General features: G+C 40.2%; 1 protein-coding gene across 7 annotated transcripts in view; it reads right to left on the bottom strand.

Moving 5' to 3' along the window:
• LOC134742236 (leucine-rich repeat flightless-interacting protein 2) overlaps positions 1-22,987 on the bottom strand; it is a 43,500-nt gene that overhangs the window by 5,312 nt on the left and 15,201 nt on the right. For 3 of the 7 annotated variants that reach the window (XM_063675257.1, XM_063675259.1, XM_063675255.1), the window contains 6 exons: positions 6,083-6,209; positions 5,638-5,756; positions 4,915-5,061; positions 4,557-4,815; positions 3,881-4,012; positions 2,836-3,023 (listed from right to left, as the gene is read on the bottom strand). In XM_063675257.1, the coding sequence (XP_063531327.1) occupies positions 2,836-3,023; positions 3,881-4,012; positions 4,557-4,815; positions 4,915-5,061; positions 5,638-5,756; positions 6,083-6,209 (972 nt within the window). Of the gene's footprint in view, positions 1-2,835; positions 3,024-3,880; positions 4,013-4,556; positions 4,816-4,914; positions 5,062-5,637; positions 5,757-6,082; positions 6,210-12,648; positions 12,785-13,091; positions 13,224-13,740; positions 14,508-20,229; positions 20,308-22,987 lie in introns of those variants that run through there. The other 4 variants (XM_063675256.1, XM_063675254.1, XM_063675261.1 and 1 more) reach the window with 4 other exon arrangements.

The raw sequence follows: 22,987 nt of genomic DNA, 5'->3' as shown, positions 1-22,987 counted from the left end.
TACATTTCGTGCCCCACACGCTACGACTTGCAATTTATGGCGTTGATGAATAATGATACATATATACTTCATTTGGTTTTTTTTATAGCACGTCGGTGGCAATCAAGCATACGGCCTGCCTGATGGTAAGCAGTTACCGTAGCCTATGGACGCCTGCAACACCGGAGATATTACACGCGCGTTGCCGACCCTTTAAAAACCTGTACACTCCTTTTTTGAAGAACCCCATACTGTAGCCCCTCGGGAAAACCTCGGCAGGGAGCTCATTCCACAGCCGAAGCGTACGCGGGAGGAAATTCCTCTTAAACCGCACAGTACGCGACCATTTAGGTGCTAGGGTGTGAGGATGAACACCCTGCCGATGGCGAGCGGTGCGGTGATAGAAAGCGGCCGTTGGCATCATGTCAAACAATTCTTCAGAGCACATCATTGACGTCATCATCAACATTGATTGAGTCATTTACGTGGCGGCGAAAAGGTTAAGTGTGTGTGTAGCTGATGGTACTAAAAAATTAGGCACGATCAAGAACAATGGACAAGGATATTTCAGATGTAGAAAAATTTAATATTTACAAGTAAATTAGTAATGTGTTCATAATATTTACACCAATTTTTATTTATGTCTTTACATAAAGGACTTGCGACACACGTACCACTATATTTTAAGGTATTTTAACATAAACGGGTCATCACATAGTTAACGACTAGTTATATGTGACGTTTTCAACCAAAAGGTACCACATTGTCGCTTGTCGATAAGGTTGATTTCTAATTGAAGCTATATGGAAATAGCGCCTTACTGACAAGCGACAATAAGTACCCTTTTGGTTGAATATGGCACATACATCAGGGTAAATTACATCATGCGAAAATTAGGTGACGTAAGTAGCTGGGTTTATTTATATACAACTTAGTGGATATAAAATCATTTAGTGTTTCACGACACTGGATCATTTTATTTTATTTTTATTTTTTCTTTATTGGGGAAAAAAACAGACATAGGAAGATAATATAAAACGAAGAGAATGGTTTTTACATTAATAGGTGCAACCTACATCCTGAGACAATTCCCACTAAGATTTATAAATCAAGAGTGTATAAGTGGCATTGTCGTCGGATTGAGGTACTTATAACATGTGTGGTAGGTATAGTAGATAGGTACTAAACTAATAATGATACACTGACGATTATAGTAGTAATTACAGTGCTGACAAGATTCAATCACATAACATTTGAGAACTACACATTTATTATGATGAATGTAAGGCTAAGTTTGTATTGGGCCAAAATTATTTCGTTAATATGATGAAACAAAGTTTAAGGAAGTAGGTACATAATGCTTCATAACAGTAAGTTTACTTTACGTTTGAAATTTGCACGATTTTCGTTAAAAATGTCAACCGAGACCAGGTTGTTATTGTACATGTCATTATATGATTATATTAACTTCTACTCGACTTTAAGGAATAGTCCACCGCTGAATGAGTTACGCGGACATAGTTGGTTCTTATGTATTTTTTTTTTCATTTCTCATGCTCTGAAAGAGGGTCATTGTTGTTCTAAAAGGTGTGCAGAAAATGATACGTGTCTGCACTAGAGCATTTTACGTTCGAAGTACGATTTTTTTAATATTTTGTACGATAAACAATTGAAATTAGAGTTTAAATGGATTTGTTATACAATTTCCATTCCGATATTTGACTTTTCATTCCATAAATAACGATACTTTTGCCTTAATTGTTAATTGAAAGTACCTTCAAGAAATATTATAAAAATGTATACTTATTCATGTTTAAAAAAAAACACATGCACTTTACTTTCCTCGTATTCGAAATGAAAAGTAGAGTGTTTAACTCGGGTGAAAGGCATCATTTCAGCCTCGGACTATTGGCGCTCTCACTGCGTTCGAGCACCAAAATACCTCGGCAAAAATGAGTGCCTTTCATCCCTTGGTTAATAATCTACTATTTTATTACAATGTCTGACGAAATTTTTATCAGTGTATATGTACAGGGGGAAATGACAGTCGAGGAGAGGTAGTATTAGGGGCACGCACAAATGCACCGTACCGTTAACTATCGCCATTTTTGATAACGGCCCAGAAGTCAACGACTTCCTGAAAACATATCAAAGTTATAGAACGGCGTTTTTAGTATTACCTGCTTTTTGGTACGTCGGTGAAAGGATGCTGTTTATCTATGACCTTTTCATTGCTTGGAAATACTAAAGTATGTGTTCGGCTCCATTAATGATTTTATGAGGCAGGCATCGACATATATCTAAGGATGGGCCTACCGGGCAATAAGGATGGGGCCAGGACAGCGGGGTGCCCGCATACGAATTCGAGCCAATCGCGCCGTCTAACGCTACTACTGAACTAGCACCATTCCTAGAGAACGGAGGCAGGCTTGACTCACTCCGCGATATCGTCGCGGCTCTGCAAGTACATGCGGCCGCCCCCAGTTCCGAGGTCTAGCCATAGCAATTGCCGCGCAGCGCTACGGAACGGGCGCCCGTTCGCACATGCGCCATCTAGCGGTCATATCTGTCGTAATAAACGCGTTTTGTTAGAGAGTGAATCGCGGTAGTACTATTATTAATTCTGGGACGGAGGGCCCGGCTTTAGATATATGTCAGGAGGCAGGCGTGTAAAGAAAGCTTTCTTGCAGAGTAGATCGAGGAGCAGCCTCGGGGCGCGCTTCGGAGGCTCGACCTCTGTTTATTGATCGCGGACGGGTTTGCGTTAGATTAGTCGCCCTCGTGCTAGTCGGAAGGTCAGCTCGTGCCGCTGCCCCAGTGTGAGTGTGAGTGTGAGTGTGAGTGTGGAGTACGCACCTCCCTCTGCAGCTTGCGGCGCTCCTGCTTGAGCTGCTCCTCGGCGTCGTCCCTGGCGTCGGCCTGCGCCTTGAGCCGCTGTAGTTGAGCCCCGAGCCGGGCGGCGGCCGCGGCCTGCAGCGCCGCCTCCGCCTCGGCGCGCGCCCGGGCCGCCTTCGCTTCCGCGTTCGACTTGCGGAGGGCCTCCACTGAAATACACGATCAAACATTATTCACTAAACTATTTACATACATACATACATACATATAATCACGCCTATTTCCCGGAGGGGTAGGCAGAGACCACGGATTTCCACTTGCTACGATCCTGACATACCTCTTTCGCTTCCTTCACTTTCATAACATTCCTCATACACGCTCGCCGGTTTAGGGTGCTCTTGACCTGGTCTTTCTTCAGGATTTCCCCGATCTGATCAGAGAAAGTCCGCCGAGGTCTGCCCCTTCCAACTCCCGTTTCTACCTCTCCCTTATACACTCTCTTTGTTAGCCTTCTTTCACTCATTCTTTCCACGTGTCCAAACCATCTCAACATACCTTTCTCAATTTTTGTCACTACATCTTCGCTCAGTCCACACTTTTCCCTTATCACACTGTTCCTAATTCTATCTTGTAATCTCACACCACACACACTTCTCAACGCTCTCATTTCCACTGCATTCACTTGGCTCTGATGCCTCTTCTGCCATACCCAACTTTCGCTACCATACATAAGTGTAGGCACCAGCACCCCTCTATGCACAGCCAACCGTGCCTTTTGCGACACCTTCTGGCTGCTCATAAAAGCGTTACGCGTTACGTCACGCGATTATAAACTATTTATATGTCATAAATCCAACACAGCTGACGGACCGCGTCGAGCCCATTTCACGAGGACTGTTCCGTCTCCGCCCCGACCCGTCCGACCGCCCCGCGTTCGGGGCGTCGGCGTCGAGTGTCCGCATACCTGACACTCTGAACGTGCGTTTCGTAACCCTCAAATCGAAAGTCACAAAAATAGTGTTTAGTTTTAAGTTTATATAATTAGATAAATAAAAGTGGCACTCACATTCGGATTCGAGGTCCTGGTCGTGTGCGCGCGCGACGCCGTTGTGGCGCTCCTCGTTGAGCTGCAGTTTGAGACGCCGCACCTCGCCCTCCAGAGATTGCTTCGAGCTGAGCAGCTTTTGCAACCGGACATCTGAAACATACACGTTTTATATTATAACATTTATAACGCATTTAATTAATCAAACTATCATTTCAACTTTTAAACCGACATCCAAAGTAAGTAGTAAATTTTTCAAACCCAATATTAATAGGCCTTTGTCAGATGTTTTAAGCGGCATCCCCCAGTGTTTATATCCACCTATGTTATATTTTAACTACATGTATTACTCGGCGTTCCCTCGCTGGCGTCATTAAGCAGTTATTCATTCTCGTGCGACACTAGCGCCAGCGTCGACACCTGCTTTTCATATCCGTTAGTCGCAGACGCGGCATCGACGAACGCAAAACCCGTGTCAGAAGCGACCATTCTTACCACAACTACCACAAGTCTTACCTAATGTTTCCCTAGCCAGCGTCGATCACCAACTTCTCATTCTAATGCGACACTAGCGCCAGCAACGGCAGCGTCGACACCGGCTTCTCCTGTAACCGCCCTGTAAGCGTCCTGTGATCGCGACGAACGCGAAACCCGCATCTGAAGCGGCTCCTACTGTCACTCTAACTACATGTCTTACCCAGCGTTCCCTCGCCGGCGTCGTTCAGCAGCTTCTCGTTCTGGTGCGACACTAGCGCCAGCGGCGGCAGCGTCGACACCTGCTTCTCGTGCTGGTCTCCATTGGTCGCGGGCGCGGCGTCCACGAACGCGAAGCCCGCGTCCGAGGCGGCGAGGTCGCGCGCCCGCACCGCGTCCCGCGCCGCGCCGAGCTCTCGCTCCAGGGAGGTGTGCTCGCGTTTTAGACGCTCGTGAGCTGAGCATTTTTCTTTGTGCTCACGCTGTGGATTAAAAAGAGTAAGTTATTCGTCTCTCGTAACAAACTTGAAACTAAACTTTATTGTAATTAGACTTTGTCTATCATTATCGACGTTGGTTACCTGTAGTTGTGCGTATTCCTCATGTAGCTCCTCGATGCGGTCTTTTAATAATTCGAGCTGGTAGCCGAGCGCCGCTTTGTCGTTGTCGAGCTGTGCGTTTAAGATCATCGCCTTGCGGAACTTTTCTTCTACCTCTTTCAACTCCCCCTGGAATTGGAAGTAAAAATATTGCCTTAACTCTACATAAACATTCAGATAGCAGTCCTAAAATAACGCTTAGAAACGGGTCATAAAGAGGAGCATTTCACGAAATTGTCTACCGTTGTCCCGTATACGAACGCGAATTTTCTCAGGATTTGCAGGTATAAGAGTTTCCTTTTCTGTGACAAATGGTCAAAAATGTGCACAGAAAAATAATATCTGCTTTAAACGCCGAAAAAAAGTGACAACACGGGAATTAAAATGCGTGTGTACGAGATAGCTCGTGGAATGTTCCAAGAGCGTATAAATGCCAGGAAGACGGTGATGTTCGCGTAGGAGGTTCGTGGAAATAAAATCAGAGTCTCCGCATGCTTCCTAAAGCCCCCGCGCCACAAAGGACGTCCTCCCGTTTTTCTCAGACCTCATGCGCGGACCGCAATTACCAATATTGCATTTCTCGCTTAAGTCTGTGCCATTTACAATGTTAAGTAGGCAATAAATGAAGTTGCGGTCGCTTACTTTCTTCGCCCTTCAAGTCCTTCAACCGCGATATGGGTACTCTAAAAAGTTTGTAGACCTCACCCTAAGGTCCTTGACGTTGAAGGTGTCATCGGCCGAGTCCTCGGAGCTCCGCCGCGGCGAGTGCAGCGCCGCGGGGCTGAGCCCCGTCAGCCGGGTGCCCGTGCGCCGCCCCACCGTCTCTGCAAGACACAGACAAATTCTTAACTAAGAATCCTTAAGTACACAGCGTTCGAGTTAGTTCAGCGGATGCCGAAAAATCTATCAATCTATATCATTCAGTGTAAGACGATGGTGAAGAAGGATGTGGCCTGTAAGTTATAGAGACTAACGTAACTAACAAGCCAGCATCATAAAAGCCCAGTCAATGGACGTCGTCACATCAGATGACTGCGTGTGTCTAAAACAGACAAAACGACAGGTTGTATTTGTTAGGTGGTGTCCGCCAATCCGTTATATGAATATTTTAGCATAAACATTTTTTTTGTCAAGAGAACATGCTACGTACCGGCATACATGTCGTAGGCCTTGTCAGCATGGTCCTCCTGTTCCCGCTGCTGGCGCTCCAACTCGCGCATGCGAATCTCGCGCGCCTCCGCCCGCGCCGCCCGCCGCGCCGCTAGCCGTTGCTCCGCCTGGAACAAAAACAGAACCACATAAATATTTGAACAAAATCAACCACGTGTTGGGGTGGAAATTATCGGAGAAAGAATTTAACTTACATGACTTCAAGATGAATGCGACCTTCAGCAATGTAGACAACGACTATGGATTATAGAACCTTGTGTTATTTTCAGATCGCAATCTGCTTTTTGGGAAAGTAGACAACCGTAGTAGCACTGTTTGCACAGTTACGCAGTGATCAGGATCGTCAAGATCCAATCACGGGAATCATAATCCATAAGGAAAAAAATCTAAGGCGCTACTGCTATAATATAATAAACGCCGACAATAATAGGTACATACAAATATACAGTTATATCTTGTTCAGTGAAGTGTAACATACTAAAGACACTTCTCAAGATCATCCGTCCATTCCTCCATCTTATTGAATAGGAAATACCGTATAAAATGTGTAACCAAGTGTTGAAAGTTCTTAAATTAGCAATGAGGAAAACCGCAGTCAAATAACGCTGAGTTACTTACTGAAAAGAATAGCTATACATAATAATTATGTATAACAAAAGGCGTCACGTCATTGAATTATTTTTTAGACAATGCAACGCGATCCATATTAAATCACATTTTCAATCGGGTCTATCGCGAATTTATTTTGCTACCTTTATTTACCGACGTTTCGACAGGTTTCACTGGTCGTGGTCACGGCTAACTGACGTCCCGGCAAAATGTCAAAACAGAGATTTAATATGTGTTCAAAACGCGAAAGTTTTAAATGTTATATTGCAACACGATCCGTTCCGGCGATGGTCGGTCTACGCAACATTGACAATTAGGTTAAATGCTCGGTGTTCTGGCTGATTAGGGGGTTCTTGTTTCATAGAGTTGGTGCCAAATCTGCGCGTTGGGTTACAGCTTGTGATAGTTTTCAAACGATTTAACAGAGAAACAGGATTACGTGACGACACACGTGACAATGATCGGTGAATTAATTCTCGGGTTTCGTCACGATTAGGTGGCATTTATATTTATTCTGTGACTTTGACATTTCAAACAAAATCACGATGCATTTCTATCGACCTCGAAATGGCCTTTTGCAATATAACTTTACTGACGGCTAATATATTAAATCGCAGTGTAAAAACTTAAAATTAAAGAACCTAAAATATATGTAGTAGGTAAAGTATAGGCAATTATGGGAACGCGATGCGTTACTACATGACCATCAGCCATCCCAGTGTCCAATTCCTAAATCATACAATTTGTGATAATAAAGAGAGGTATTACTATTTTATTTCATTACCCTAAAGTAGACAAGCACATTAACGGCATAGTTATAGTGATACGAGTGAAGTACAACATCCATAAAATGTGGCGAGCATAGGTTAAGGAGTGTCTGCGTCAATACAGGCTCGCGGGCACGGCTGGGGCAACCCCCTCGACGGGCAACGGGCTAGACGGGAGGCCGACTCACGCCCATAAAACGAACGCCTGTTTGCTAATAACTACGTAAATTAGGTACTGAAACTACTTACGTCTGCTCAAGCTGAAGTTCCTAATAGACTACAGTAGGTTCTGCAGTTTTGAAATCCTAAGAATTAAATATCAGGTACATTTGTTTACGAAATACTGACTAAGGTCAGTTGGACCTTCAGGCCAGTCCTTGTTGTATTTATTTAAGTAGTAGTTTAAAAATCGACCTTACCTTACCGCTCGACTAGATACAGATGCTCTTCTTGAAACAGTCTTAACGTTCCAATAAATATTCAGAAATCATTATACTATGTCTGTTGGAGACTAGAAAACAATTGGAATTGTAAGCCAAATTTGTAATACTTGGGTACAATGCGGAAAACCTGCGTGGTACTGGCGAAAGTTGGACAGTGAATAAATTGATTCAATGAAATAAAATCAAATGTACGTTTTGTGATGTCTTTCCAAGAATCGTCGAATTAGTCGATGCTATGCTACTAACTGTGACTATAAAATTTCTGGAAATATTTTAGCGTGTCGCTGATGGGCTGTAAGTTTATGTAAGTAAGTTGTGTACATTGTACAAAAACATGAAATCTTCGACGTTTACAACAACTTATTTGGCTGAGTGGATAAAATTCGCAGCGGAAGCATTTTGGTTACATTATTTTTGAAAATCAACAAAGTATAGAGGCGTGAAAAATAAATAAAACCGTTGAAATGCGGGCAACAGGAAGCATAGATAGAGACGTACTGGGTTTAAACAATAGCGATTCTAACGGCGTATAATTCTGGTCGATGGATTGTGAAACAGTCGGTCAAAGTGGAAAAATGCGGGCCGTCACGACTTTATCTAATAACAATTAATATTATGTAAACATAAAAAGACTATCCTGGAAGGGGCGGATAGGACGCAAGCGGGGTAGAGGACCCAGACGCAGCTTTTTAGAACAAGTGAAAGATAAAGTAGGGGTCGTGTCGTATCAAAAAGTCAAAGAGCTGGCGCAGGATAGGGAAAGCTGGGAGATCTCCACCGACAAGAGAATAACTCTTAAGTTATTGATGATGTGAACATAAAAAATGTTCTATGGTCCTGAGACCCCGCTTACAAAAGTTTGTACATATTCCACAATTTATTATCCTGAACTTTTATAGAGTAGTTTTCTATGTGGAACAAAACATCTGCTTATGGGTCTCTATATTCTCAAAACGAGAACGTTACTTGGTTCTACACAACAAAACCAAAATCGGAGACGATTTTCAAAAGTGAATTCCTAACAGTGCAAGACTTGCATATAGAATATTTCAAGCAGAAGGCCACCAAGTGACATTAGAGCCACAATTAGTTACTGCATAGCTTATTTTATGACTATTTATTTTACGCCTTAATGCTTTACCTATAGTTGCAATATAAGACGCTAAGCCAGAATCGAATGACATTAATTAAGCATTCGAACCACATTCCGATCGTAATTTTGCAATGGTAGGTTTTTCAATTACTGTGTCAGAAAATATTAACACGTCACTACTATTAAACACGATACACGATAAAACATTTTCGTAAGTTTTTAGCCACAATTGCTATATAATTTCCTAAAAAAGTTTTAGTTCTTCATTTTCCTGTCATAGGGTTTAGCGACTTTAGCAGGATCGAAACACAGGTTAATGGAAGGAGACATTAGTTTATCGTTTAGTGATAAGGAAGGAATTCGATAAGATGCTGTTCATGACAAGTGTAGTATTTCTAGAATAGAAAAAAACTCCAATGTTTTGATGCGTTTACTGCTAAAAGTAGAAATGATATAAAACATGTTGATAGTATGCGACAGGCGTGTTGTGCTCAATTGATTTCCCGAACCGCTACAGAGACGTACAAGAACTGCTCACTCTTCACTTACGGAATAAACTGTACTACTTAGTTAGATTACTTAGAAAGAACATGGTCAATTTCAAACGCAAAAAACGGCTAATCGAGTGGACGCTACTTTCTATTCACATACACAGTTGTGTGTTTACATTAAGATACGAGTGTGATGGTTACCATAACTAACTAAATGAGCTCCCTGTCGAGGTTTTCCCGAGGGGCTACAGTATGGGGTTCTTCAAAAAAGGAGTGTACAGGTTTTTAAAGGGTCGGCAACGCGCGTGTAATATCTCCGGTGTTGCAGGCGTCCCTAGGCTACGGTAACTGCTTACCATCAGGCGGACTGTATGTTTGATTGCCACCGACGTGGTATAAAAAAAACTAACGTAATTAATTTACGATCCTTTAAATCATTAAGGACATAATAGTATTTTGGTCTGCATAGTGTACCATCATCGACAAAATTAACTGGCCATTCGCAAACCTTATGGCTTACCTTATAAGGTTCATCTATGAGTTAAGTATATTGCTAAATATGAGTAGGTACACATATGTCAAGCCGAGCCACGTGGTTGCGAGTTCGCGCAGAGAATGACGTCATTTTGGACATTGGCGAAGGACGAAAAGGTCGCTCCTCTCACTACTGTGCAAGCTGTTGCGAATCCAAATGTGTGACTAATATGTGATGCTTCATTGGACACTGTAATTCAAGGTCTGAACGAGTGAGTCTGCTGCTAGCTTTTATTAAGGTACGAGTATGAAAGGCACAGATCAGTCACAAGGGAGTTATATCTATCTTTGGTCACAAGTCAATAAACGGAGTTTCAAAATGTTCAAACCTTCAGATATTTTAATGATGATGACATCAATTTTTGACACGTTTTGGTTTATACTTTATACATACTTTTATGACGATCCAAATTGGGAGAGAATGGTTTTAATTTATGTTTTTTTTATGTTTGACGATCATGATAAGAAGAGAAACATAATTTTGACATTGATGCAAATTTATAGTGTAATTTTTGTCGTGAAAAAAATAAATCTAAAATTTAAAAATCTAATCTTTACTAAAACCAGGGCACGAACAACATTCCCAAACTTCTATTTAAAGCCGTCTGTCGCTAGAGGTATTAGGAACTCAGGCATCTTTGAGAGCTTAAGTCGCATAATCTAAATTCTAAGCTGGTACATTGGACGAAGATATTGGACAGATGGAATACCATGCTAACACAAACAGACGGCGTACATAACAAAGTTCAAAGTTGTTCCATATACAGGGCACAGCATTAACAGTATTAACACCATCTGTCGCGAACGATATGCCGCGTTAGTCATGTTGTTAACACCTATATTCCAATACGGTTACTGATACATGAATTGGTTTCATTGTTACATTTGTGACTGTTGATTGATAAGGACTTTGTATTTATACCTACACATGTATATTTATTTGCATTTACGCTAGTAGTTACTACCCCAAAAAATAGATAGATTAGATCCGGATTTTTTAACATATTAGTGTCGCTGCTGGTATTCCGGTTTCGATGATTTGCGAAATTAGGTATTATACCTACTTAATTTAAAACACAATCCAAAGTAGCTATTACAGATAGTAGCTTTTCAATTTAATAGCTTAATTAGTTTCGTTTTTCGATTTATAAGAAATAAAGCTTACAAATCACAAAATGCCTCAGCCCAAGTTGATTAAAATGTTACTAGTGTCATAATCATAACTAGTATTAGGTACTTAGCTTAAGACAAACTAACAAAATCTATGGATTGTTATGATCTGCAATAAATGATTATTTAATTTAATTTTAATAACTACGCTGAGAACCTCAACCTTAGCCTGAGATGCGTTTGCTAGTTTAAAAGGGTAAAACATACAATATTATACGGAACCACTATTATTTAAACTGTCTCCACTTGACAGCTGGTCGATATGAAAGATTTTAGGACACTGCTACTTTTATTAATATATCACCAAAAAATTTCGAATTGAAACAAAAATTTAAACAGCTAAGTTATGCATGAAGCGTCCACATCTCGCCGTACGACGTGAAATGTTTATGCGCATAAATTATAATAATTACCCGAGTAACCCGAGTGCGGACGAGTTGTCGTCACTTCGCTCGGTCGGACGCGAAGATGTCGGGTTTGTGTTGTTTGTTTACAGTGTTTACACTGAGACAGACACATGTATGACGTATGACACAATTGACACATCTACATCTACAATCGAGAAACTATATGAAACAGTTTTAATCTGATAATGCATGGGATCCTACTGGAATCGTGAGAACTCTTCATGCACACCGGCACACCTATAGTGAGGTCGGTTTTTTTTATAGTAACTCGTCCATTTACTCTTGGAAAGCATCATTTGGTAAAGTGGAACTGTTAAGAAAATCATACACTGATGGCATTTTATACTGAAGTCTGCTCTTTTTTGTTTATAGTTATATTTATTACGAGTACGTTAAATAATTAAGCTTTATTTATATGAAGATACGTCGCAATGGAAGTTTACTTTTAGCCACACGAACATAAGTATACGCAACCTAAATAAGCGAAATTAAAGAGACAAAGGACCATGAACCACCCCGTTACCTAGGTAATATTCCATAAGGGAAGTAATATTCCATTTTATCGCCGCGAGTGGAGAAACATTGATTTCTGTGATAGCACTGTATTATACCTACGATTACGCTTGTTCGAGCTCATGATCTCATCGGAAACAAATATTTTCGGAATGTTTTACATTATCGGGTCATCACAGACGGCACATACCTAAATTAAAGAATAACGCTTTAGGCATGGCCACGACGCCGCATGGTTTAGAATATTATTGTACTGGACAGTCAAAACCGACTAAACTAATTAATTAGAGAAACCCAATCTCCAAATTGTTTTTTACAATTGCTTCGTTAGTTAAAATGGCACAGAGCAGAATACTTTTTACAGTATTTTTTTAACTATTCCCGGAACAATTCGTGCGATTAACAGGAAGCCCCTTGACTGTATGACATCATTAGCTATAAACACATACAATAAAGTTACGCTAATGGGGCCACATGATAAATTGATGACAAGCAACAAGGCTACGATGGACCACTCACATAGAGAAGCAGGAACCTGCCGACGACGCGCAGCAAAAGCTCCGGAGATGACATTTCACTCATTAAACACCATCCGATGGAATCTTTATAATAAGACAATTCACACAAAAACGCATGTGATCACGTGCAAACCGACTTGAGTTGACGGGCACACTGGAGTAAGTGAACACAAGTGTTTTAGTATTTGTTAGTTGTGAGCTGCATTATATGACTAAAGTTACCTACAATTATTCATGTCGACTGCCCTCTTAATTAATGCCAGATTTTGTAAATTAAGTTTTTGTAATGACACAAATTAGGGCTAACAGTAAATGTTTATATTTTGCATTAAAATATGAGCAAAGGCAGGCGTTCGTTTCGATAATTAACCCTAGAAACTTAAGTCCAAAAGGACAGTTTCAATCAACATGGCCTTAATCTAGAATAAACTTAGCAACACTCACGTAAAGGATAACAGTCCTGGCAGTTAAACTCAGTAAGGTTTCCGGAAATGTCATGTTTTATCCGCCTAGTTCGCGAACAAGGTCTCACCGCAACGCGCACAAGTATCACTGCCATATGCCTTACAATATCCACGGCTGAACTAACGCAACCGTAGTTGCTAATTTAGAGATCACGTAAAACACACAGCGACAATTGAAGGAATATTAAATCTTGGTTACATTACAGGGCACGTTATGCAAACAGCTGACTTAAGAAAACTAGAGCGGCCTCTGAAAGGTACGTAAGAGAAATTTTGATAAGATAGCAGCGACCTTGTGCAGGTTTGTGACCATACAACCTACTGTGTGCTTTGCTACTACAATTTACACAAGAGGAGGAAAGGGAGAGGGCTTTAGCCACACGAAAGGAATCAAACTCAATGAGTCATGTGTTAATCAACTTAAGATTTTGCAACTGAACTTACAGATGGGAAAAGCGGAAAAGGTATTGGCTGTGTAAAAGCGTGATCCAGGAAAGAATAATGTCGACAAACGGAGAGGACGATATGTGCAAAAACGTGAGTCAGGATTGAATTGATTAAATGATATGTTATTTCGTTATCTGCCGATGCAGTGTACAGTTACTGACAATAATACTTCTGATACATACATGATCCTGCTGGCCGCCGAGAATGCCGACGATGGAGGGATTTTGGTCGCCATGTGAGTCCCGCCGCGCGCTAGGCATCCCGTCACATTCCGCGTTTCCGTTCTTAAGCCCGTTAACTTTAGCATCGTCGAAGCCGTTGCGGGCGCCGTGTGCGATCTCCATGTCTACCAGCTCAGAATTTACCGTTTCGTTAAGTTTGGAATCAGTGCTAGGTTCTACTACGTCTAACTCTACGTTAATTTCATCGTCAGAGTCGCCGAAGTCTCCATCGGTGAAGGCTTCGCCGCTCTCATCGTCGCTATTGTCAGGCGTTGCGCTTTTGGACTGGGAACCCATGATTTGCCTCATCGAGTAAACAAGTATTGTTATGTTCGAGGAACTGCGGTTTCTAAGCGTTTACGCATTCCTGCGATTGTGTTTGTTTGTCAACAAACGCTTTCACACCAAATGAAGAATGTCCTTCTAATAAACAATGGTTTAAACGAATACGAACTGCGTCTTTTGCACTGCAGTACGATTGCGATAAAGCAAAAACTTAAGTACTTATCAATATTCTTATCGGTGATTTTCTACACTTCATTAATCACACCTTGGGCATTATTATTTGTTGATATAATGAATAATACAAATATGTTATTATTCATATAAAAAAAACAAAACACTTTGTTTATTTACTAAACACTAGATTCTTTAGTAGATACAGGTAATTCCGCGCGAAAATCTCTTATGTAAACAAACAATAACAGTGAATATGGGTCTTGGAACACGAGCGTTGGCGGCGGTGCCGGCGGCCGACTGTCGTTGACGTGCTTGCAACCGCATATCGCTGTCGTAATCGTATCGCACCGTTACGCGGCCGACGCGGAAGCGGCAGCGGGAGCGGATGCGGGACTAGTTGATATCGTGACTGACGGGTCTTATAGGTAGGTACCTACTTTAATTGCTTTTTCACTTTCTCGAATCTTGAAACATTTCCTAGGCACTTTATTTTTCTTTATAGTAGTGTTCTATAGCATCAGTTACCAATAAACGAGAAGATTAAAACGTAATAAAGCGGATGTTTTCTTCAAATTGAGATAGATTTTTTAATTATTTATTTCACGAAAGAAGCTCTAGCCTACTAGCCCAGTTATACTTTTTAGAATTTGTAGAGTCAACGGTAGAATTACGAGATAGAGAGAAGTGTCTACCCCAGGCCAGTTATAGATACACAGGCATATTTAACTTTAGCCCCGAACACGCTCCGAATTACACAATCGCAAGTCTCCCGCAACTCAGGCCACGCTAAGAGAACATAATTGCCAGTCACAAACTTGAGACGCCAATTCTTATCACACATGACGTGCATTTCCTATCGTTTTTGGTCGTAGATGAATCACTGGGCGGTCAGGCGTAACACCGGCAGTTAACGTCGCCAAGTACCGGTCTCTAAGAAGCTTACGAGTAAAAATACAGCGATTTACCGCTCAAGATCTGTAATCAACACTCTATCAATTTCCATTTGATGCGAGTCCACATGAGCGTGTGAATTGACAGTACTTAGATTACTTTTGTTACGATACTTCTATTCTATAGTATGTTTAAAGCACTTCATTCTTCAATTTTGCATAACGCATGTGGAAGTTACCTGTTGATATTTTTAGGGTTCCGTACCCTAAGGGTAAAAACGGAACACTATTACTAAGACTCCTCTGTCCGTCTGTCTGCCACCAGGCTGTATCTCATGAACCGTGATAGCTAGACAGTTGAAATTTTCACAGATTTCGCAATTCTTTTGCCGCTATAACAACAAATACTATAAAGTACGGAACCCTCGGTGGGCGAGTCCGACTCGCACTCAATTGGATTACTTTACTGAATGTGAGTAAAAAATATGGTGATTGCTGTCTTTTTCAATGCAAGTGAAGTTAAGGAAGACACAAATCGGACCATTAGGGTTTGATTGATCACATACTTCCAGAGCTCTTCCCTATTAAAGGGAGTTTACATTGGCTTAAGAACAGAGACCGGCCTGCTATCCCTTACAAAGAGTCTTGTAAGGGTTTTGCATAAGGCTTAACTCACCATGTGACCATACCCTTTGCCAGACGAAACCCTTTCATTTTGCTTTTAAAGCCCTTATATAAAGCCCATTTGAGTAATCGGTAGCCCAATACCCTTATCATCCGCTCACCAACACCTTGCATATCGCTTATAAGGGTTAGCCATATAAAGAGCTTCCCTTTTAGCATATAAGCGTGCTAATTTAAATCGTCTACCTTGTTCATAATAAATACAAATTCATAATAATTACTTCGAATCCGAGCGATCGTCGGCGGCGGCGTTCTTTGACTAGATATATACTAATCCTGTCTCTTTCACGCAAGGTTGAACTACTAAATTATTAAAGGGAAAGCTTTATAAAAAGCGCTTAATGATAAGGGTAACCCTTATTAAGGGATTGTCTTATTTTTGGCTAAGCTTTTCGGTAACGGGTAGTCAATGGGCTTGCAGTTCAAATTAAAACTGGAAAGTCTTTCAATGTGTTAGCCGTGTTTAAGGGACGCCCATTGAAAGCCTTTTATCGCGGAAAGGGTTGTCCGGTCCCTTCTTAAGAATCCTTGCTATTTAAACAATGATAATCCATCCATATTTGATAGCGACTTTACATACAAAAATAGTTATCGAAGTTCATTTAGGAAACGTAATTTATGTGGAAGCTAACGATCGGTAGGCGGTACGTGTTCGAAATGTAATATTTTGTGGGTTAGTCATCGCTGGTGAATGTTGCAGGTTGTGTGGGTACAGAATAAGTCACAAATGTAAACATTTAATTAAGTAAGAATTGAGCGCGGCGCGCCAACAAACTGGTTACTCCAGTTTGGCGCATTTATAGTATATGTGTAACTGTATTATATGAATAAATTCATTAAAAAAAAAAAAAAAAGACCTCACAGGTCAGGGTTCAAACAGGTACACTTTTAGTGATGGATCAGCGCAGTAGGCCTTTCGCAATGGTCAATGTGGCAAAGAGCGTCTGTAATAGAAAATCGTCTACAAGCTCTTTCGTCTCTTGTTTGTACACATACTCCACTTACAGAAGGTCGGTAGAGCAGAAGGAGTGAAGCTCTTCCTGTCTGAATAAGCCAGCGACGTATTACGTATACAAATACGAGCGTTCTTGCCCTATGACGGTCTTCCCTACAGTAAATTAAAAGGTAGGCGTTTTGTGCTAAGGGGCTACCCGGACTTCGAAATTCGGAGAACGTTTATCACAACGTCAGAGATAGAGACGCGGATAAGTATATGATCTTCGATTTTACACAATTTCCATCGTTTCATTATGGATAACAAAACCCAGGTTACCAGGAAACAAATAACATTACCTACGTAATACGTTAATGAGACCTGCAATGAATTAAATGAAGTACTTTTGTTAACGTACAGTCGCCATCAGATATATTTATAGGAGCGGCCGAGGTGCTCATAAATATCTGAATACGCACTCTAACGCCTTGACAATAGAGGCGTGTTCAGATATTTTTGAGATTACCTTGGCCGCTCCGATATATCTGATGGAGACTGTACATAAACACTTCAGAAGCTTTAGCTGTGTTCAAAAATACTAAGTGATAATTAATTGATGAGGAGTTAAGTCCTTTTACTGTTTGACAAAGTGTGCGAACACTCGTATTATTGCGTTACGCTTTACTAATAGAAAACAATCCTACTCTACAATTACCTTAATCAAAATGCAATTGTACCTACACTACACATTTTACATTTCAACTCTCAGACTCAGATTAAATGTAATGTACCTATCTCACAGCCACGCTTCTTGTCTCATTGTCTCGGATCTGGGTCAACGCGGAGACCTCGTAAAGCTGTTAGGGCCATAAAGGGGAGCAGAAGTGTTAGCTTCAGGTGACACGTAAGGGTTACACGACTATTGTTAGTGATAAATCTGCAACGGCCTTTATAAACGATGATAGATGGCCGAGTTGTCAGCGGCGAAGAGAATGCGATTTTCTAGACAAGCCAGTGTTATATCATCTAATCTATTCCGGTTTGCTTTGGAATTACTATATGTGCGGAACTGCGGATGGGTTTAAGGCTCACAGGATCACATGTAGAGTAAGCACAGAATCATTAATAACAGTGTGAACAAAGATAGATATAAAGATAGATATAACTCCGTAATATATGGATACAGTCTAAGGAAAAAACGTGCCTCGAAAATCAAGAAAATTTGATTCTCGTTCAGAGGGCGCTACTAGTTTTGGCCTACAGTCGTATAGATGGCGTTGACGGTTTCGTTTGTTATTTAACAATTTTAACGCATATCAGTGAAAGAACATGGGTCAAAATCATAAAAATAATTAATGCAAATAAAAAAAATCATTTATCTATATTTAAATACATTCTATCGTATTTTTATGAATCTTCATTTTTAGTTTTAAAGTGTGTCGACAGATGGCAGTGAATTTACTGGGGTTACATAATTTACTATGACAGTAACGCTCTAGTATCAGTTACTCTATGGTGTGAATAAGGTAAGGATGCGTGCGTTGGAAGACAATGCATACAGAATAAGTATTCAAAGTATGATTTAGTTTAGACTTTAGAGGACTGTTAGTTTTGCTCAATTAAAGGTGGAGAACTTAAACAAGAGAAAGTTCTAAACTGATTCTGGAGACGAGTCTAGCTTAAAGATGGCTTCCATTGTAGCCGTATAAAAATAATCATAGACATTTTAATTTATGTACATGTAAAATTGTACAAACCACAACTAAACAATAAATATTATCAAACGTTTGATAATAATAAAAATGAAACAAATGTGTTAATAGGTATTACGTTGACATTGAAATTATCAGAGGAAGACATAAAACACATGTAAAATTAATCAAATGGGTTCAACGGTGGCAGAGATGATTACAACAATGTATACCTAATTGCGGATACCTACTACGAATTGTAACATACTCCTACTTGCCTACTATTCGGTAGATTATATTAAAAAGATACATTATTACTAAAATATTAAGTACAAAATAAAATTAAGTAATATATTCATGAATATACCTAAATGTTTTAGCTCATTAATTATTTATGAGATGAGGCTGAGACTCAAAAGGCGGCCGGTCGTAGTTATGATTCTAGTAGTAAATTATTTTACTCCGAAATTAAAAAGTATTACGTCTTCTGAAGCACATACAGTTTGTATAGCAAAATTGCAACTGCTTCTTACAAACTGCTCTCGCCGCAAGGAGACATAGTGTCCTATAAGTCAAAAAAATTATAGACTATCAGTCTAGTATAGGTATGTGTATATAGTGTTCACAAATAGATTCCCGTGGTCGCACTTAAACTATCGTGAGACATATTTCAAAATATTTATCAGTACGGTTTTTACTCACTATTATTTTTAGTCGCTTTTGGCGACATGTTTCGGATTCTTTGGGAATCCATCCTCAGGCACGAGTGTCCGCGGCGGTTGTTCGTCGTGCACTCAAGAATCCGAAACATGTCGCCAAAAGCGACTAAAAATAATAGTGAGTAAAAACCGTACTGATAAATATTTAGATTCCCGTGGTCCTTGTCTGTAAGTAGCACTACTAATAGAGTGACCCACCTTCGCAGCGCCGTGTAACAAAGACACAAGGACGTTAAGTTACGGGTGCGCCTCTACACTACACCTGACAATAGCAACGCGACGTTCATCATGAGGTATAACTCTCTAATGTCTGTGACTTACTAACAACTGTGTAGAACGTAGCGGCGTTAAAGATGTTTAAAAGCTATTCAATTAGGTTATAATAATTACAAGTGCACCAGAAAACAGTGCAACTGGTTATGTCATTCAGTAATAGTTAACTAATAACATAATACCTATCACTTTCTTTTTTAATGTCACTCGGTAATTTTCGAATCGATTATCGATTAGTACAATGTCGAGACGAGTTAAAAGTACCTACAAGCCGCAGAAGTACGAGTAAGACTTATGCACGACTAATTGTCGATTGTCGTGTCATTCACAGCTGTTGATTTAGTCCGGTCATCCGCGGTCATTAAAACTAACAAATTACTAGAGGATTACGTTGGCTCAAAGAATATACGAAGGTAAGAAGCTAAATAATACTACAATAGATTAGATCAACTTAGTGAATTTTCAGAAAGACCTAGGTATTTCTCAGATGACTCAAAGATGTTATGTGTGCACTTTTATAAAAGCTCACAATAAGATATCGTTTCCTTTACTACTACAGATTGTCTAATTGTGATCACTGACCACTTTACTAAATAAACTTTCACGGAGCTACACAGTTAGATCAGCAGGCATACTCAACTTTTTGTAAATAAAGGCTACAAATCCATTATAGATATGAGGTCACCGGGCTCAGCGGTCGCAAAATCGGATAATCGGAGAGCTATTATATCTATGTCAGGATTGCCAGGTGAGCCATTTACAGCCAGGTTGGGTACAGCTGAACTACAGAATTAATTTACCGAAAGACAAAGACACTATAATAGTTTTTCACAAGATAAATATCACTTGGAGATCGCCGCACGGAGCTCGCAAAACGCATGCGCGCGCCAAAACACGCGACACACTGAGGTGAGGCCCGGTTGCACGTGCTAAACAATGGTGGCATCCGCATTCTGGACGACGGTCAGTTAACTGTACGATCGACAGAGCTGAACTTTCAGTTTTATTTGGATTGAAAAGGAAATTAACCTTTTGACGACCACGAAAAGCGTCTATATAATGTTTTTGCCTGACCGCAATTGAATTCTGACTTTTGTGTCAACTTAACAGTTAAATATACCCAAGAAAGCAAATTTTGATACCAAGTCGTCAGGGGGTTTTAGAGCCATTTTTATCCACTAAAAGTGTAGGTATCTGGGAGCCATTGTATTTTCGTTATTATATGTACAATGAGGAAACTAAATACCTATCCTATGGAAATTGAAAAGAATGCGGAGAACATAAGCGATAACAAAACATTATTAAAATGTTCTTCCTAAATTGAGCTCCTTTCCTTAAATGAGAAATTTTAGGCTACAATTATTTGACCAATTTTCTCCAAACGAAAATACAACGGAAATCATGTTAATGCTCAAAATAAGTTCACAATGAGGTTAGTAGTTTTAAGACTAATATGAGTTTAATGGGAATTGGACCCACTACACTCAGTTTACAGAACCGTTAACTAATTCCATTTTAATATCAATGCGCGTCTTAACCATCGTTTAAAGCATTTAATTACGATAATTACGAAACGGAACAGCGTTTCCCGATAAAAACGGTAAACTCAATATGGATTCAAATGCAAGAACAACCGGGCCCAAAACAATGCGGAAAGCTACCTAATTCCACTGAAGCCACGCGATCGAATCGTATCGATGGAAAAACTAATCGGCTCCGACGATTAACGGCGAGGTATCGACTAGAAACTAAACATCAAAAGCAACCCAAATCCAAGATAATCTTCAAACCATTTTAGGACATGTAGCTTGACAATTAAAGACGAGAATCGCGTGCAAAATCAAATGTACTTCAGTCATTCCGGCTTTTAGAATCAAAAGTATTGAGCGAGATGCGCACGCGCGACGCAAATATCGTGACATTTCCAATCACTACTCTCACATACACTTGATTAGCTTTTACTATTCATCCATAAATCGACTCTATTCCCACGTATCTAGATTTCTTTTTCAACAGACAGGCTGTGTAAGATAGGAGGTTTTATAAGTGAGTGATGTTTCGCGACGCATGTGCATACGCATCACGCTGCCAGCGCCGGGGCACGGTTTCGTAACACCAAAGGTGAATGATCGATGCCAGATTTATTTTTAAACGAAAATAAATCTAGAGGACAATAAACTGTCAGTTTCGATTTGTATAATAGTTATTGGTGTCGTAAAATTAATGTTTTAATAGTCATAATTCAAGTTTACTTTCGAAACGCTTTCAGAATTGTGTGGAAAACTTTCTGGACAGTTATTTACTGGTGTAATTGATAATAAATTAAATCCATTTCCCATTTACTATATTAGTATAGGCAGAGTACACAGAAGAATTGTTTTTCTACTAAATCACATTTACAATCGGGTCTATCGCGAATTTATTTTGTTACCTTTATTAACCGACGTTACGACACAGGTTTCACTGGTCGTGGTCACGGCTAACTGACGCCCCGGCAAAGCCACACAAATCTCTGTTTTGACATTTTGCTGGGACGTCCAGTGAAACCTATGTCGAAACGTCGGTAAATAAAGGTAACAAAATAAATTTGTTTTTCTACTTTCTAAAGGTACCTATAGAGATAGGGGGTGGCCCATTCCATAGTGCGTGCTCTCAACTACCGCATTGGCCATCTCGCTGGTACATGGTCCAGCGCTGGGCCATCATATAGAGGTGCTATAACCATCGCATGGCCATCTCGCTGGTCCAGCGCTGGGCCATAGTGTAAAGGAGCCATTACCTTAGCAATAAATGTGCCATTTTCAACCAAAAGGGTACTTACTGCAGGTTGTCAATAAGGCGCTTTTTCCATGAAGCTTTAGTTTGAATTCTACCTTATTGACAACCGACAATGTGGAACCTTTTAGTGGAGAACGTCATCACAAATATTAACCGGCTCGCCGCGGCACACGCACACCGCGCACACGTTACGTAAGTTTTATATACAGGGCGGCTAAAAAATAAGTGCATTTCCCGTTGCCAGGGAGGTTTAGGGATTTGAGCGACTTTTACATTTCGTCTTTGTGAAAAGTCCACATATCTCATGTTCAGAACTTGCGCAACCCGCATTTTCATCTTTTTAATACCCACATTGCAATACTTATCTTATTCTTTGTTTTCTTTTTATCGACGCAGTGCATCTAAGTGGCACATCCGTCTCGTCTCGCAGAATGTGAGAAACGCAAGCATTAAAACAATAATACGATTAAGTGAGGAGTTTTATGCAGAGAACTTTTAAATTAACATAAATGTATCAACACTAATAGGTAATAACCATATTCACTTGTATTGTAGCCTAATTAAAAATTGTAAGTGGAAAATCGACCAAGCACGTAGACCACATATACAATGAAGGATTCTGTTCCTGCATTAAAAATATACGAAAAAAGGAAAACAAAATGCGTGCAAATGGGACACAACGATAGGGAACTAATAAATGGTTTAATTTAACCTAAATATGTCTGTATATACATACACTTGAAGAATTTAATTTCCGACCCATTTTGTACCTTGTCACAG

Source organism: Cydia strobilella, chromosome 6 (genome assembly GCF_947568885.1).
Source record: "Cydia strobilella chromosome 6, ilCydStro3.1, whole genome shotgun sequence".
Taxonomy (NCBI): domain Eukaryota; kingdom Metazoa; phylum Arthropoda; class Insecta; order Lepidoptera; family Tortricidae; genus Cydia; species Cydia strobilella.
The sequence above is the reverse complement of the archived record's forward strand: the minus strand, read 5'-3'. Positions and strand labels throughout refer to the sequence as shown.